Source organism: Mya arenaria, chromosome 9 (assembly GCF_026914265.1).
Source record: "Mya arenaria isolate MELC-2E11 chromosome 9, ASM2691426v1".
Classification (NCBI taxonomy): Eukaryota; Metazoa; Mollusca; class Bivalvia; order Myida; family Myidae; genus Mya; species Mya arenaria.
The window spans coordinates 41,299,428-41,314,369 of record NC_069130.1 but is presented as its reverse complement, the minus strand read 5'-3'; the positions used below and the strand labels follow the sequence as shown (position 1 = coordinate 41,314,369).

At 36.8% G+C, this 14,942-nt stretch overlaps 1 protein-coding gene across 1 annotated transcript; it reads left to right on the top strand.

The window, feature by feature from the left end:
* Window positions 1–6,036: 6,036 nt before the first annotated feature.
* On the top strand, window positions 6,037–12,289 carry LOC128245656 (uncharacterized). Its single transcript, XM_052963864.1, has 3 exons — window positions 6,037–6,219; window positions 9,045–9,179; window positions 11,596–12,289. Exons 1-3 carry the CDS (start codon window positions 6,165–6,167, stop codon window positions 11,769–11,771), a joined length of 366 nt encoding a protein of 121 aa, XP_052819824.1. The 5' UTR covers window positions 6,037–6,164; the 3' UTR covers window positions 11,772–12,289.
* The last annotated feature ends 2,653 nt before the right edge of the window (window positions 12,290–14,942 follow it).

Here is a 14,942-nt window from a genome sequence, read left to right as displayed (position 1 = left end):
CATGGATATTGCATGACTTTTAAATTGAACATAAATGTAATTTTGTGTTTTAATAAATGAAATGTTATTCTAAAACTTATTTAATCTGTTATCAAATGCTAAATCCTACTTTGAAATTAAACATCAATGTAAATGTGTGTTTTAACAACTGAAATTTTATTCGAAAACTTATTTCGTCTGTAATTGCATGCTAAACCTTACTAATGGTTTAATATAACCATCCAAATGTGAAACTTTTATCACTTATATAATACATGTTAAGTAAAGTAGTCCAAACTGAATGTCTTCCAAGCTCACAACATCTGTCACTGTCGTTCCATCAATAAAATTCTACATTAATATTTTCGTGTTTTTGTATACATGTATGTATCCCGCCTGTGTATTGTGAATGTATTAAGCCACGCCCCAGACAACGTTTTAAAGTTATCAAATATAGTTGGGACAATGTAACTACTAATGAACTCGTTGAAAAATATCTGAAGGATATCATATAATTGGCTTAAAATATATTTGCATATTACATCATTAACTCATGTATAAAAAAGTAGTAAAGGAAATAGTATAGTAAACCATAGGATGTTGCTTTAAAGCCCCATTATGTTATAGTAGTTTAAGCTTATTTTTGTGTATGTATATCCAAATAACCTTTCTTAACCTTTTTAACATTTTTACCCCCCCCCCCCCCCAAAAAAAAAAAAATAAAAAAAAAAATAAATGCATTTATCGCAATTACAAAATGAAACAAAACCGAAAATAATAATGAGTATCATCTACATTTAGAGCACAAAACGTTATAACAAAATTTGCATATCACGTGATATTATGCAAGTTTCTTGTCATGAAAATCAACGAATGCGTGGTGCGGAGGGACAGTGCAGTTAGAAAGTTGCAGCTTTGAAAGCAATTAAACTTCAAAGCCGAGACGACGTTCAAGCTTGCAGAAGGACAGATGGATTTTAGAGCAAATATCTGCACAAGTACAAAATTGCTGTAGGAGACAGCAGAAAGGTTCGCTCTAAATCGATCCATAACAATGTACAGTTAGTGTTTTGTGAGGGGGCGAAATGGGCAGTTTCAGTACTGACACATGGAAATTTTAATAAGCCTAGGTTCGTTTTATTATATATATAATGAAAACATGGATGAGATGACAAATCGTATTCAATTAATGCAGGACATCTTTCAAGCTTTATTTTACTTTAAGACAGATTTTGAGTAATATACATTGAAACGTTTTGTAATGAGAACTTTGTTTGAAAAAAAAAGCAAAAATGCTGCACTTTGTGTATTTTGAAGTGCTGAAATCCGAACTAATAAGCACTATAAATGACTAAAAGGCTGATTTGTTCTAGTCATGTTAGTCAGGAAACAATGTAAAATGGGGCAAAATGAACTGAGAAATAAAAAGTGGCACTTTTATTCAAAATTGAGTGTAACATGATATGCAGAATGCAATCAACAATATATGGTATTGAAACGCAGATGTGTCCCTCGAGTATGAAATATGCAACATGTAATACACAGTTTCATAACATATACAGGTACTAATAAAAACCTGAGAAATAGCAAACTTAAAGTCTTAAATGAAGTTTAAAATGGGATAAATGGATGTTAACATATACATACTTATATACAACAAAGCACAACACAGTGAAGCAGTGTTTAGAAGAGTCCAATACAAAAGGCAGACTTGGTTTTGAGAAATAAAGATTAAAGTAAATTAGTTTTTAAGATGAAGAATTTTAACAACAGCATACAAATATATGATTTTAAAATTTTAAAAAGAAATTCAAAACAAATGTTGGTAATGTTTTGAATATGAATAGTATTAACATACAAATGAATGCTCTCAAATGATAAAGAAGAAGAACAATTTGTAGGAACAGTTTTATGAAATGAACATTTGTTGCAAATGTGCAAGGTATTTACATTTTTTTTCTAGAAGTTCGATGATAACAAATGGGAATGATAATGTCAGAATTTTAAAAGCAATGGGAAATGATTATTGAAAAGTTTTATAAATGGAATAAATATAGTTGTTTCCACAAATGAATGTTATCATTGTGTAACAAAAGTTTAACGGAAAGGTTGGTATAGAATAAAGTGACATTATGAGCATTCATTAAAAGAAAAAGAAAAAAACTTTATACAGTTATATACATTGGCAAATAGTTATTGAAAACGAAGAAAATGTTTACAATGTACATGTAAGAAAATGAATGTGTGAAATGATCATATTCGAAGGACGCGAAGAAACATGCAACAGCTATTCCAGTAAAACATATTTCACAGGGGAAAACAATTATTTTAATAGTACATGAATGGGTGTGTTTGTTCGGTAATTTGACCTTAAAAGGATAAAATTGCTTCTGTAGGGGGGTGAACAAATTAAAGAAATCCCCCCCCCCCCAGTTGTTATATGCTTGAATGGAATAGCCATAAGGACAATGGCACATACTCTGAGTCTATAACAACCATAAATAATTTTAGCCACTTCGTTACTGCTTGATTTTATGTCTTGAATTTGTATTTTTGATATTGTAAACAAATTGTCATGGCTGCCGGACCGCCCGGTGGGCACAAGGAATACCGCCCTACCGGTCCTTCTGTTCTGTCGTGGCAGTCCTCCGGTCCTTCGGTGATTGGTCAGGGTTTCAACGGTCCTCCGTTGATTGGTTGGACATTTGACCGGTCCGGCCGCCATTGGTCAGTTTGGATCACGTGGGCATCTCTGGTTCTCTAAACAAGCAGCGTTCCCTCCGGGATCAGCAGCTTCAATTCTGAGTTCGGATAGCTCGTTTGGGTTAGGGTAAACCCGTATGTTTGAGCTGGACCTCTGATGTCGAATAGTTCGTTTGGGTTAGGAAACACCAGTAAATCTGATCTACTGGTTTTGTAGTTTGACCGTACGTAAATTCGATAAAGTCTAGTAGTTTGACCTTACATAAATAACAAGTTGTTTTAACAATAAAAAGTTAATTGTTACCAAATATAGAAAACGTGAGAGCCCATGCAACTTAAACTGTTATCTGTTAACTATATGTGTTTGATGTTCATAATTCGAAGTTTAATATAAGAATACACCATAATCCTTTAAACGATCAAGTCGGTGTGCGTTGTGTTTCAACATCTCCCTGACTTTTAAGGAAGCTTTGCCTTGACTGCGTAGCTCGTTACAATATATTGGCATATTCTACCAGTTATGCTACGTTTACACTATGTTCCCGGTGGCCACGGCAGCCCCGTTTGCCCCAAACGTATTGCACCGTGTGATTTTGGCCATTTTTGTCTCCATAAACAAGTTTTCTTAGGTTGTGCTAAGTTTCCTCACGTTTTAACAAGGTAACCCTGACAAGCCGTAGGGGCGAAAAAGTGGTTCGTCCAAGGCGCACTAAGGTCCGGGCGCGGTCTACCAGAGATGCATGTACGTTGCGTCACGGTCCGATACGTTCTGATGGGATCCCTCACGTTGTCCAGGTCTGATGCGCTTTCCACGTTTTGGCAAGGCTACCTATGCATCGAACGCGAACACTAAGAAGATTTGGTGTTTTCACAGCAAATGAAACGTAACGAAACGGCTATCGATCACCCTAGCTTGCCGTGAAAACCGTGACAAAACGAAGCACAACGTGACAAAACTGGAAAGGAATTTCAGATGCCAGGGATTACATATGATTCCCGCCCCCTACGGACGATTTATAAGTTGTGTAACGGCCTATTACGTACTGTCACGTACTGCCACGTGTCATTACGTTTACCCCGTTTTACTACGACCTACTACGTGTATCATCCACACCGTGGCTGCCGTGGCAATTTTTTTGAAAGTTTAAAATTCTGGCCCGGCATGCACGGCAATAACGGTCTGTCACGTGTGCATATCTCGTTCCCTCGCGCTGTCTCACGTTTATCCATTTTTCTCCACAGTGGTCTGAAACGGGGCTACCGTGGCCACCGGGAACATAGTGTAAACGTTGCATTACTGGTTTAATAAAATTCCAAATAATAAAAAAGTCTCAAGGAAACCACAGATGTTGCTTTAAAGTCACATTATGTTTTGGTGATGGAAGTTTATTTTCGTGTTTGTATATCAAAATGGCTCTTCTTAACCATTTTAACATTTTTAAACCCCCCCCCCCCCCCCCCCCCCCGAAAAAAAAATATAAAAAAATGCATTTATCGCAATTACAAAATGCAACAAAACCGAAAGTTTCTATTAGTATAATCTAAATTTAGAGCGCACAACGTCATTACGAAATTTGCGTATCACGTGATATTATGCAAGTTACTCGTCAATAATAATCAACGAATGCGAGGTGTGGAGGGACAGTGCAGTTAGAAAGTTGCAGCTTTGTAAGCATTTAAAGCTCACAGAAGGACAGATGGATCCTATAGCAAATATCTGCATTAATAACATTAGGAACTCCTCGGCCATTTTCCATCAAAAACGACCTCGAATATATGCAATAGACGTAGTTCGTAAAAAAATACATAATAACATAAAATATTTGAAGTGTTTTAATGTGTATTATGTATCCGTATTAATAACATTCGGAACTCCTCCGCCATTTTCCATCGAAAACAACCTCCGATATATGCCGGTTCATCATAAGAAGTAGTTCGTAAAATTTTACATAATAACATAAAATATTTGTTATAATGTGTAGTGTGTATTACAAAGTCAGTACACAGCTGCTTGTTTTTGAAAACTTTAATGTGGACTGAGAGCGCATGTGACATCCTGCAGAGGTCTCACAAATCTCATGTACACTCGTTATGTCGAACTATGTTGTCTCGATGTTCAAGTCATGTCGAACCTTTTTGGATTTTTTCGGTTTAATTTTACACTCTATAATTCGGTTATATCGAATACGCGTTACTCGAAATAATTTACAGGTCCCAACGACTTCGACATGGCGAGTTTTTACTATATACATACATTTTGCTATAATAATTGTGTTGTTTATATCTAAGGGAACGGATTTTTAGGGAGGTAACTTTTAGAGTGAGAAGGATACTTCTGTGATTACTCAGAATTCATCAGTGCCACTTAATTAGTTTATACATAAATGAAATAGTACCATAAAGGCACAACACAAATGAATCAGAAAGACAAATAAAGTTCTTTTGATTCAAATTTCGCATATGACTTAGACAATTTACCCAGTAAAGTAAGTATTTGACAATGGTAGAGTTTACTTTGACCAGGCTCCAATATAATTTCTCAATCTCAAGCTCAGCTCATGTTATGATTCAGAACTCATGTCGAATCATTTTTAAAAAGCGCACTATTATCATTTAGCGTCATTGCACAATTTTATAAAGAAATTCATTTTAACGCTGCACTCTCACAGATTGAACGTTTTGACAACATTTTTTTGTCTTGGAACGAGCCTGTTTTTGCCGAACCAGTTTTATAAGAATGCTGACATAAACTTAGATCGCAGATTTTATATTTAAGTTAAAAAAATGATGTTTTATGCATTTTTCTTAAACTGTTCAAGTCATCAAACATTTATTTTCGAACGGAAATATAAAAATCTACGATCTGATTTGTTGTCAGCAATATTATATCATTGGTTTGCAGATATTTATGCAAAAGTTTGCTCTTTCCAAGACAAATTTTTTTTTTTTTAAAAGTTGTCAAAACGGTAAATCTGTGAGAGTGCAGTTTTAAAAGCACAAAATGTATTTAAATCAACACACAAATCTTAATAAATTGGACTTAAGTATATGTTCAATAACTTATTGTTCAAATATGTACATCAATATAATTTATGAAAGACAATTAAAAAACAACAACACATTTATGAGCATTGTTTTAATATTGTTCATGGTATGCAGTAATGTGAGCCGCTATAAAGCAGGCTCTAAAGCGTTGCAACCCATAGATATTATAATACGACTTGATTGATTATGGCCTTCAAGTTTATCTGAAAAAAAAATCTCAAATACCTCAATACCGTAGCCAACTTTTAATAACAAAACAACTCTTGAAGAATTACGTCAGTTAGCATTTTTGTTAACGACCATCTCAGATAAAGCCAAGTATAAGGAGCTGGACTGTTCGTGTATAAGGCAAGGAGGCTCACCCAGACAACGCCAAGCATAAGGAGCTGGACTGTTCGTGAATAAGGCAAGAAGGCTCACATCTTCAGTTCTTCAAAATGACTTCCAGCGTTGTTGTGTTATTTCTGATCGGAGCAGTTGTTCTTCTGGCAGGTACGTGATTTTTCATTTTTGATGTTCATGAATTTGCGTATATTCATGTTATTTCTTATATATATGCATACATATCAATTACAATGTACTATATTGATAAACAACCGTCTTGCCAATATTCAGGGACCCGTATATTTTTAAAGCGACGGTGGTTTTGTATAATTTCGGAAAGTCGCGGTTATCTTAGGGTATTGCGGCATCCGTGTGTAATTGTCACATATTCTTCGGGACCGTACTATAGGTGCCTTATGAAGTTTTCTCGACTCAAATTGCAAGGCGCCCGTGCCTAAGTCGCATGGGTACCGCATGATTAGGCCTAAAAATGGTTCGGGTTAACCGACCCTATCTAGGATGTAGGCGCCGACCCTACCGTTTTTTATTGTCCGTTGGTGAAAAACAAAAATTGATAATAAAAATGCCTACATACCCCACCGTTGGCCGTATTCTGCTGCAACCCTGCATTTGATCCAGTTTCAAACACCGTATTGGGCACTTGACGGACTCGCATGCACATCGCAAGATCGTCGAAAGGTGATCATGAACATGCTTCGGGTGTCGAACATTTGAGGTCTCAAATGCTCGTCCCTAAATAGTCCGACTTCCGTATGAACGCTGATTGGAGGGGGTCGGATGTTGCCGTAAATGCTCTCATATGCTCGCCCCTAACTCGTCCGTCATCCTAATGAACGCTTAGGGGGCCGCGTGTTACCGACCAATGCTCTAAAATGCTCGCCCCTATCTCTCCTGAGCACTGAGGGGGCCGCGTGTTGCCAAACAATACTCTCAAATGCTCGTCACAGACTCATCCGGCATCTGTGTGAACGCTGAGGTGCCCGCAAGTTGCCGAACGATGCTCTCAAATGCTCGTCCCTAATTTGTCCGTCATCCGTATGAACGCTGCGGGGCCTGCTGTTGCCATAAAATGCTCTCAGATGCTCGTCCCTAACTCGTCCGGCATCCGTATGAACGCCGAGGGGGGGATGTTGTCGTTGAATGTTGTTCATAGGGTTTCTATGCGCTTAAGGCAGGTTTAACTTTCTACGAAACATAGTTAACCGTTTATTCCACCCTAAAAGCTCACGATAAACGCTTTATATATATTAATGATATTATGTCGATGGCACCCACAATTCGAATGATTCCACAAAAATTCGAGCGCTCAAGCGTGAGAGTATAATTTCGAACACGAGGGAAGTTTTGTGCTATATTGTCAAGATAACGCTTAATAACTAACGTGCAGTTTTTAAAAGTTAATAGTGTTGTTATTTTCCATCATGCTAGTTACTGAACGGCTAAGCTCCGCCTAGTCGTAACCATTTCGATATGGGAGTAATGTAGAAACGAAACAAAGAAAACCCTCTCAAACATGGTTCGGATACATGGGTGGTCTGAAACATGGTACAAGTTCGGATACATGTGTGGTCTGACACATGGTATAAGTTCGGATACATGTGTGTTCTGAACTATGATACAAGTTCGGATACATGTGTGGTCTGAAATATGCTCCAAATTCCGATACATGTGTGATCTGAAACATGGTACAAGTTCGGATATATGGGCGGTCTGAAACATGGTACAAGTTCGGATACATGTATGGTCTGAACCATGGTATGAGTTCGGATGCATATGCGGTCTGAAACATGGTACAAGGTCGGAAACATTTGTGGTCTGAACCTAGTATAAGTTCGGATGATGTGCGGTCTGAAACATGGTACAGGTTTGAATACATGTGCGGTCTGAAACATGGTACAAGTTTGGGTGCATGTGCGGTCTGAAACATGGTGGAGGTTCGGATACATGTGCGGTCTGAAACATGGTACAAGTTCGGATACATGTGTGGTCTGAAACATGGTACAATTCGAATACAGGTGTGGTCTGAAACATAGTATAAGTTCGGATACATGTGTAGTCTGAAACAGGATACAAATTCGGATACATATCTGGTCTGAAACATGGTACAGGTTCGGTTACAGCTTTGCGCTAAAACATGGTACAAATTCGGATACATATGTGGTCTGACACATGGTACAAGTTCGGATACATCTTTGCGCTAAAACATGGTTCAAGTTCGGAAACATGTGTTGTCTGAAACATGATGCAAGGTCGGATACATCTTTGCGCTAAAACATGGTACAAGGTCGGATACATGTGTAGTTTGGAACAAGGTACAAGTTCGGATATATGTGTGATCTGAAACATGGTACAAGTTCGGATATATGTGTGATCTGAAACATGGTTCAAGTTCGGATACATATGTGGTCTGAAACATGGTACAAGGTCGGATACATGGGTGGTCTTAAACATGGTACAAGTTCGAATACATGTGTGGTCTGAAACATGGTACAAGTTCGGATACATGTGTGGTCTGAAATATGGTACAAGGTCGGATATATGTGTGGTCTGAAACATGGTACAAGTTCGGATACATGTGTGGTTTGAAATATGGTACAAGTTCGGATATATGTGTGGTCTGAAACATGGTACAAGTTCGGATATATGTGTGGTCTGAAATATGGTGCAAGGTCGGATACATGTGTGGTCTGAAACATGGTACAAGTTCGGATACATGTGTAGTTTGGAACAAGGTACAAGGTCGGATACATGTGTGGTTTGGAACATGGTTCAAGTTCGGATACATGTGTGGTCTGAAACGTAGTACCACTTCGTGGTTGTTTTTTTTTCTACGGTGGAGTTTAATATGTAACTCTTTAGCAAACATGATGTTCTCTTTTTTGGCTAATGGGCTTCTCCCAGTATTCTCCATTACTTCATTATTGAGTCGGCTGTTCACAATCTACTCAAATGTTTCTGTTTTGCACGTTTAGATGGCCAGACAGATGCGATCGAGTGCTACGTGTGCGGGCTTAGCTTTGCCTGCAATGACAACCCAGATCTCGCTCACACCGATGTCACGACCTTGACAGGTTGCCAATCGTGCTCCAAGATCAAGATCAACGGCTGTAAGTTTACTCTAGCACATTCTCTTACGTGCGTCAATATCATTCTTACTTATATTTTCGTCAATGGTTACCAACTCACAATGCTATTATTGCAGGCGTATAATAATCATGAATGTATCTTGATACGAAACCGGCCTCATTTGTTTAAAAGGAATGACTATATTTATTAATCGTACATATGTAATCGAAGTGCTAAACCAGTTGTTTGTTTTGCTCTGATTGCTAAGGCGGTATTATCCGTTACGGGGTAACTAGTAGGTGACCGACTTACCCCGTAACGTATATTTCACGTCTACAATCTGTTAGCATTGATCAGTTTATAAGAAATGTTTCTTTTAATCTTCGGAATCGGAAAATAGACGCATTAAAATTATTTCGATACGATATACAGTATATAGTTGTCCAATATGGTTAATTATAGAGTCACCACGTGACCAGTCCTGTACCAATGGCGTTGCGTCATTCGCGTTGGAAGTGGATACATTGTTATGCAGTATATTATTCCGAAAGTTAAATTTGTGTTGTTCTACAGAAATTACTGTTACGATTAATTATGAATGTAACCTGCTTCTTACTCTACAGGATAATAAAAATCATGTTGTCTCTCAAAGCTTATAAGTAGCTATCATGTGTTTCCGGTACGGATAGAAAAATCCGACCCGAGGGCACGTGCGTAAGCCGGGAACGAGGCTTGCGAAAAAACTGATATTTTTTCTTGCATATCTAAATAATTGTTGTCTCTGAAAGCTAAACCGGTGTGTTGTGCTACAGAATGATATAAATCATGTTGTCTCTGAAAGCTAAACCGGTGTGTTGTGCTAAAGTATATTACTAATCATGTTGTCTCTGAAAGCTAAACCGGTGTGTTGTGCTAAAGTATATTACTAATCATGTTGTCTCTGAAAGCTAAACCGGTGTGTTGTGCTAAAGTATATTACTAATCATGTTGTCTCTGAAAGCTAAACCGGTGTGTTGTGCTAAAGTATATTACTAATCATGTTGTCTCTGAAAGCTAAACCGGTGTGTTGTGCTAAAGTATATTACTAATCATGTTGTCTCTGAAAGCTAAACAGGTTTCTTGTGCTACAGGATGATATGAATCATGTTGTCTCCTATAGCTAAACCGGTTTGTTATTATACAGCATATTATGAATCATGTTTGTCTCTAAAAGCTAAACCGGTTTGTTATGCTACAGAATATCATGAATCGTGTTGTCTCTGAATGCTAAACCAGTTTGTTATGCTACAGAATATCATGAATCGTGTTGTCTCTGAATCGTGTTGTCTCTGAAAGCTAAACCGGTTTGTTATGCTACAGAATATCATGAATCGTGTTGTCTCTGAAAGCTAAACCAGTTTGTTATGCTACAGAATATCATGAATCGTGTTGTCTCTAAAAGCTAAACCAGTTTTTTATGCTACAGAATATCATGAATCGTGTTGTCTCTGAAAGCTAAACCAGTTTGTTATGCTACAGATTATCATGAATCGTGTTGTCACTGAAAGCTAAACCAGTTTGTTATGCTACAGAATATCATGAATCGTGTTGTCTCTGAAAGCTAAACCAGTTTGTTATGCTACAGAATATCATGAATCGTGTTGTCTCTGAAAGCTAAACCAGTTTGTTATGCTACAGAATATCATGAATCGTGTTGTCACTGAAAGCTAAACCAGTTTGTTATGCTACAGAATATCATGAATCGTGTTGTCTCTGAAAGCTAAACCAGTTTGTTATGCTACAGAATATCATGAATCGTGTTGTCACTGAAAGCTAAACCGGTTTGTTATGCTACAGAATATCATGAATCGTGTTGTCACTGAAAGCTAAACCAGTTTGTTATGCTACAGAATATCATTAATCGTGTTGTCTCTGAAAGCTAAACCAGTTTGTTATGCTACAGAATATCATGAATCGTGTTGTCACTGAAAGCTAAACCAGTTTGTTATGCTACAGAATATCATGAATCGTGTTGTCACTGAAAGCTAAACCAGTTTGTTATGCTACAGAATATCATGAATCGTGTTGTCACTGAAAGCTAAACCGGTTTGTTAGGCTACAGAATATCATGAATCGAGTTGTCTCTGAAAGCTAAACCTGTTTGTTATGCAACAGGATAATATGAATCATGTTTGTGTCCTATATCAATACCGGTTTGTTATTCTACAAGATGTTATGAATCAAGTTTGTGTCCTATATCAAAACCGGTTTGTTATTCTACATGATGTTATGAATCAAGTTTGTGTCCTATATCAAAACCGGTTTGTTATTCTACATGATGTTATGAATCAAGTTTGTGTTCTATATCAAAACCGGTTTGTTGTACGCCATGAGTGATTGTTATTATTAATCATATACATGTACATATATAACTGTATATATACATCTCAGTGCTTAACCATGCTGTTGTTTTTGCAGTTGTAACCCGAGAGTGTTTATTGACCGCCCACGCGGAAAGTTGCTCAGAAATCGATCTATTATCGACCCACACGTGCTACTGCAGCACAAACCTCTGCAATAGCGCCAGTCACGTGACTGTTTCCAGGGCTATCGCTCTTGTCCTTGCCTTCGTCGCTATGCTGTTTAGATGTTAAGGATATAAATTATGGATATTTAAAAATGTCTTCCAAGTTGATCATGTATATGTCTTAACATATACTCGTAAACAATGTATATACATGTTTGCAAATCACATTATGAATTCGTGTATTTAAAAATCGGGAACACACAGATGTTGCTTAAAGATGCACTCTTAGTCCCAAAAGAGATTTTTTTCACAATTAATAATATTGGTTTAATATTCCAAATAGGATGAATAAATGTCAAACACAGTGGTTCTTATGAAGGATACCGAGTTTGATTTGAAAGAAATGAGCATAAAACACGTTATTTCTACCTTATGAGACTATAGTAGACTACAGTATATCGTTTAGCATTCACCAATCATTTAATATTTTTGCGCTTTCTGCTATTATATTCACTGTTACAATCTTGTTATCTGTAGTCATTAGTTTCCATAAGTGCATTATTTAGTAAGTAGTTTAATGTTTATCAGTCAAATTATTTATGTTTGTTGGACATGTGTATGTATCGATTTTAAATAAAAGTGTATGTATTTGCATATTTAACAAGTTACTTGTTTATGAATATCATTGAATGCTTGCATTTAGTGAGGCGCAGGGACGGTGCAATTAAAATGAGACAGCGATTAAGGATAAAACTGCACATTCGGAACTCCTCGACCATGTTCCATCGAAAACAACCTCGGATGTAAATGAGTGGTTACCGATGTCAGGAATCCAAACAGTTTAACAATGATGCAAGAAGGTCGCTTAGCAATTTCAATCTAGCAGTTAACAGTGTGTGTATACCACGTGATAAATTGCGTCATAAATGCTACGTCGGAAGGCAATGATTTGTTTCGAATGAAGACTTAAAACAAAGATAACTTTACTATTTCTTCACCATTTTAACTGAAACATAGCACAGTCTATGTCTCTTACGGAGCCCCGCCTTCAGTATTTGCCAGCGTTTGATTCAGAGTTTAGTTTCTTATAACACTTCGACAAACCTTTTCACAATACGGCCGTCTGACGGAGCACTGTCAGGACATTAATTTGGACACAAGTTTGTCGAAGTGTTTGATGAAACTAATCATACTTTGGCAATAAAACGAAGGCGGGGCTCTTTAAGCGGCATAGACTGCCCTTTGATTTATTTAAAATGGTGTAGTAAAAGAAAAGTTGATTTAAGTCTTTATTTAAAGCAAAATATTGCCTTCCGACGTAACATGTATGACGTAATTTATCACGTGGTATACATACACTGGTGAAACTTAATAACTTGACTCTTGGAAATCATAATTATTTATGCGATACAGTCAAACCCGTTGGCTCGAACTCCCAGGGATCGGCGAAAATATCCCGAGCCTCGAAAAATTCGAGCCAAGCGGGAATGTTAACCTTCAATATAAAGAAACCGGTCCCATGCATCTGGTTCGAGCCAACGAGTAATTCGAGCCAAGCGAGTTCGAGCCAACGGGGTTCGACTGTATAAACATCAAGGACAATCAATAACGACTTAGTAATACACAATACACGTTAAAACAGTTCAATAATCAAGTCTATAATTTAAGATTTTACGAACTACTTCTACGGAGGTACTGGCACACATCCGAGGTTGTTGGCTCAAGACAACAGTTATCTGCCCCACGTTGACAAAGACCCGGATGTTAATAAAGAAAAAATAGTTCTTGTGTTAAAGTATCAATATCTAATTAAAACTAAATGAAAAGAGGAAAGAAAGTTATATTTGCAGAGTACTTAACTGAATTTGACACTCCATTGCATAAATTGTTGTTTCCAGTGTAAATATTGAAAAATCGTAGCCAGTGGAAGTCTGAAAATTAGCTGTTTGTAGCCGATTGACTCCTTGGTGTTAGAGTTATATATTTGTATTCGATTTTGACAGATGGGTCAATTGTCAACTTGGTGTTTTCTTGTCATTATAGTTTGTGTCTTGAATTGTTCAAGAGATGCCAGTTCCATGTTTTTCAATTAGGACGTGTACGAAAGTCAAAAGCCACGTAAGTGTCTATATAAACCATACAGTAAAAATAACTGTGGTCTCACGTCTGTTTTCGATAGAAAATGGCCGAGGTGTTCAGAATGGTACATTTTTAATTGTCCATAAATATCAGATAGAAAATGGCCGAGTTGTTCCTAATGCTTACAATGAATTAACTAAGGAATGGTTTCTTACGAAAGTACCTCAGCAGTAGAACAGATTAATTTTGGTTTATTGAAATTGGAATTTAAAGTCAGCGAAACCAACATAGCATATCAAAACAACGAACACATGAACCTATTACAAAAATAATTTGGAACTTATTTGTAACAAACACATAAGTATTTAAGAATACTGAGGTATGGACTTTTGGGAAAACTCCTTTACAAGTAGCGTTATTTTACAATTATACTGTCCGATAAAAATTGAGCATGGAAAAATATACCCGTTCTGAAATAACCCCAGACATAGCATTCTTTTTAAAGATGACTTAATAATGAAAATTGTCACAAGCTTTGAGGAAGTATCTCTCTGTATTACAGTTACATTTACCAGTATATCTCAATTATACCAGTTTTGAATTTAGAAATAACCACAGAAATAGTATTTTTTTAATAATGATTGTAATCTCCGATTCTTTGAGATAGTACCTCTTGTATCACGGTTTTTATATTAAGCAGTATAGGTACACAATAATGTTAATGTGCTGTCATAGAAAGGTTTGGCGTTATCGTAGATAATTCATATTAGACACAGTTTCTTTTTTCTTCTAGTATGTGTTTGGTAAATATTCACACCTAAGGTATCTTGTTCTCTTTCCCATAACAATTTAGCTATGCGGGCTATGAGTTCATTAAATTGTACACACACTTACCAAAAGTTGCTTAGCTTTATTAATTAGAAAGTTTCAAAATATCTCGTTTCGACTCGATAGGTTAAGCTTATAGTGTTACAATTGGAGAAGAGATCTGGGGTTCTAAGTTTTCTCTTACTATTGAAAGTGTTCATCATCACTATAGGCAGCTACTGCTTGTTGTGAATAAATCGACAAACATTGAAATGATCTAAGGTGAGTGCGGTAGAGTGCAGCTACATGTATGTCTCTCCAAGACAATTTGGTAAAAAATATACATGTACATAACACGTGAATGAACCGTTTTAAATTGAATTAGCTAATGTTGTCTGGGGAACGCTCCCCA

Bases quoted from the DNA above. Each gene is read 5' to 3' on its own strand.
- LOC128245656 (XM_052963864.1), top strand. From the start codon at position 6,165: ATGACTTCCAGCGTTGTTGTGTTATTTCTGATCGGAGCAGTTGTTCTT. The intron at 6,220-9,044 runs GTACGTGATTTT...TTGCACGTTTAG, and splicing joins AGCAGTTGTTCTTCTGGCAG to ATGGCCAGACAGATGCGATC. The intron at 9,180-11,595 runs GTAAGTTTACTC...TTGTTTTTGCAG, and splicing joins CAAGATCAAGATCAACGGCT to TTGTAACCCGAGAGTGTTTA.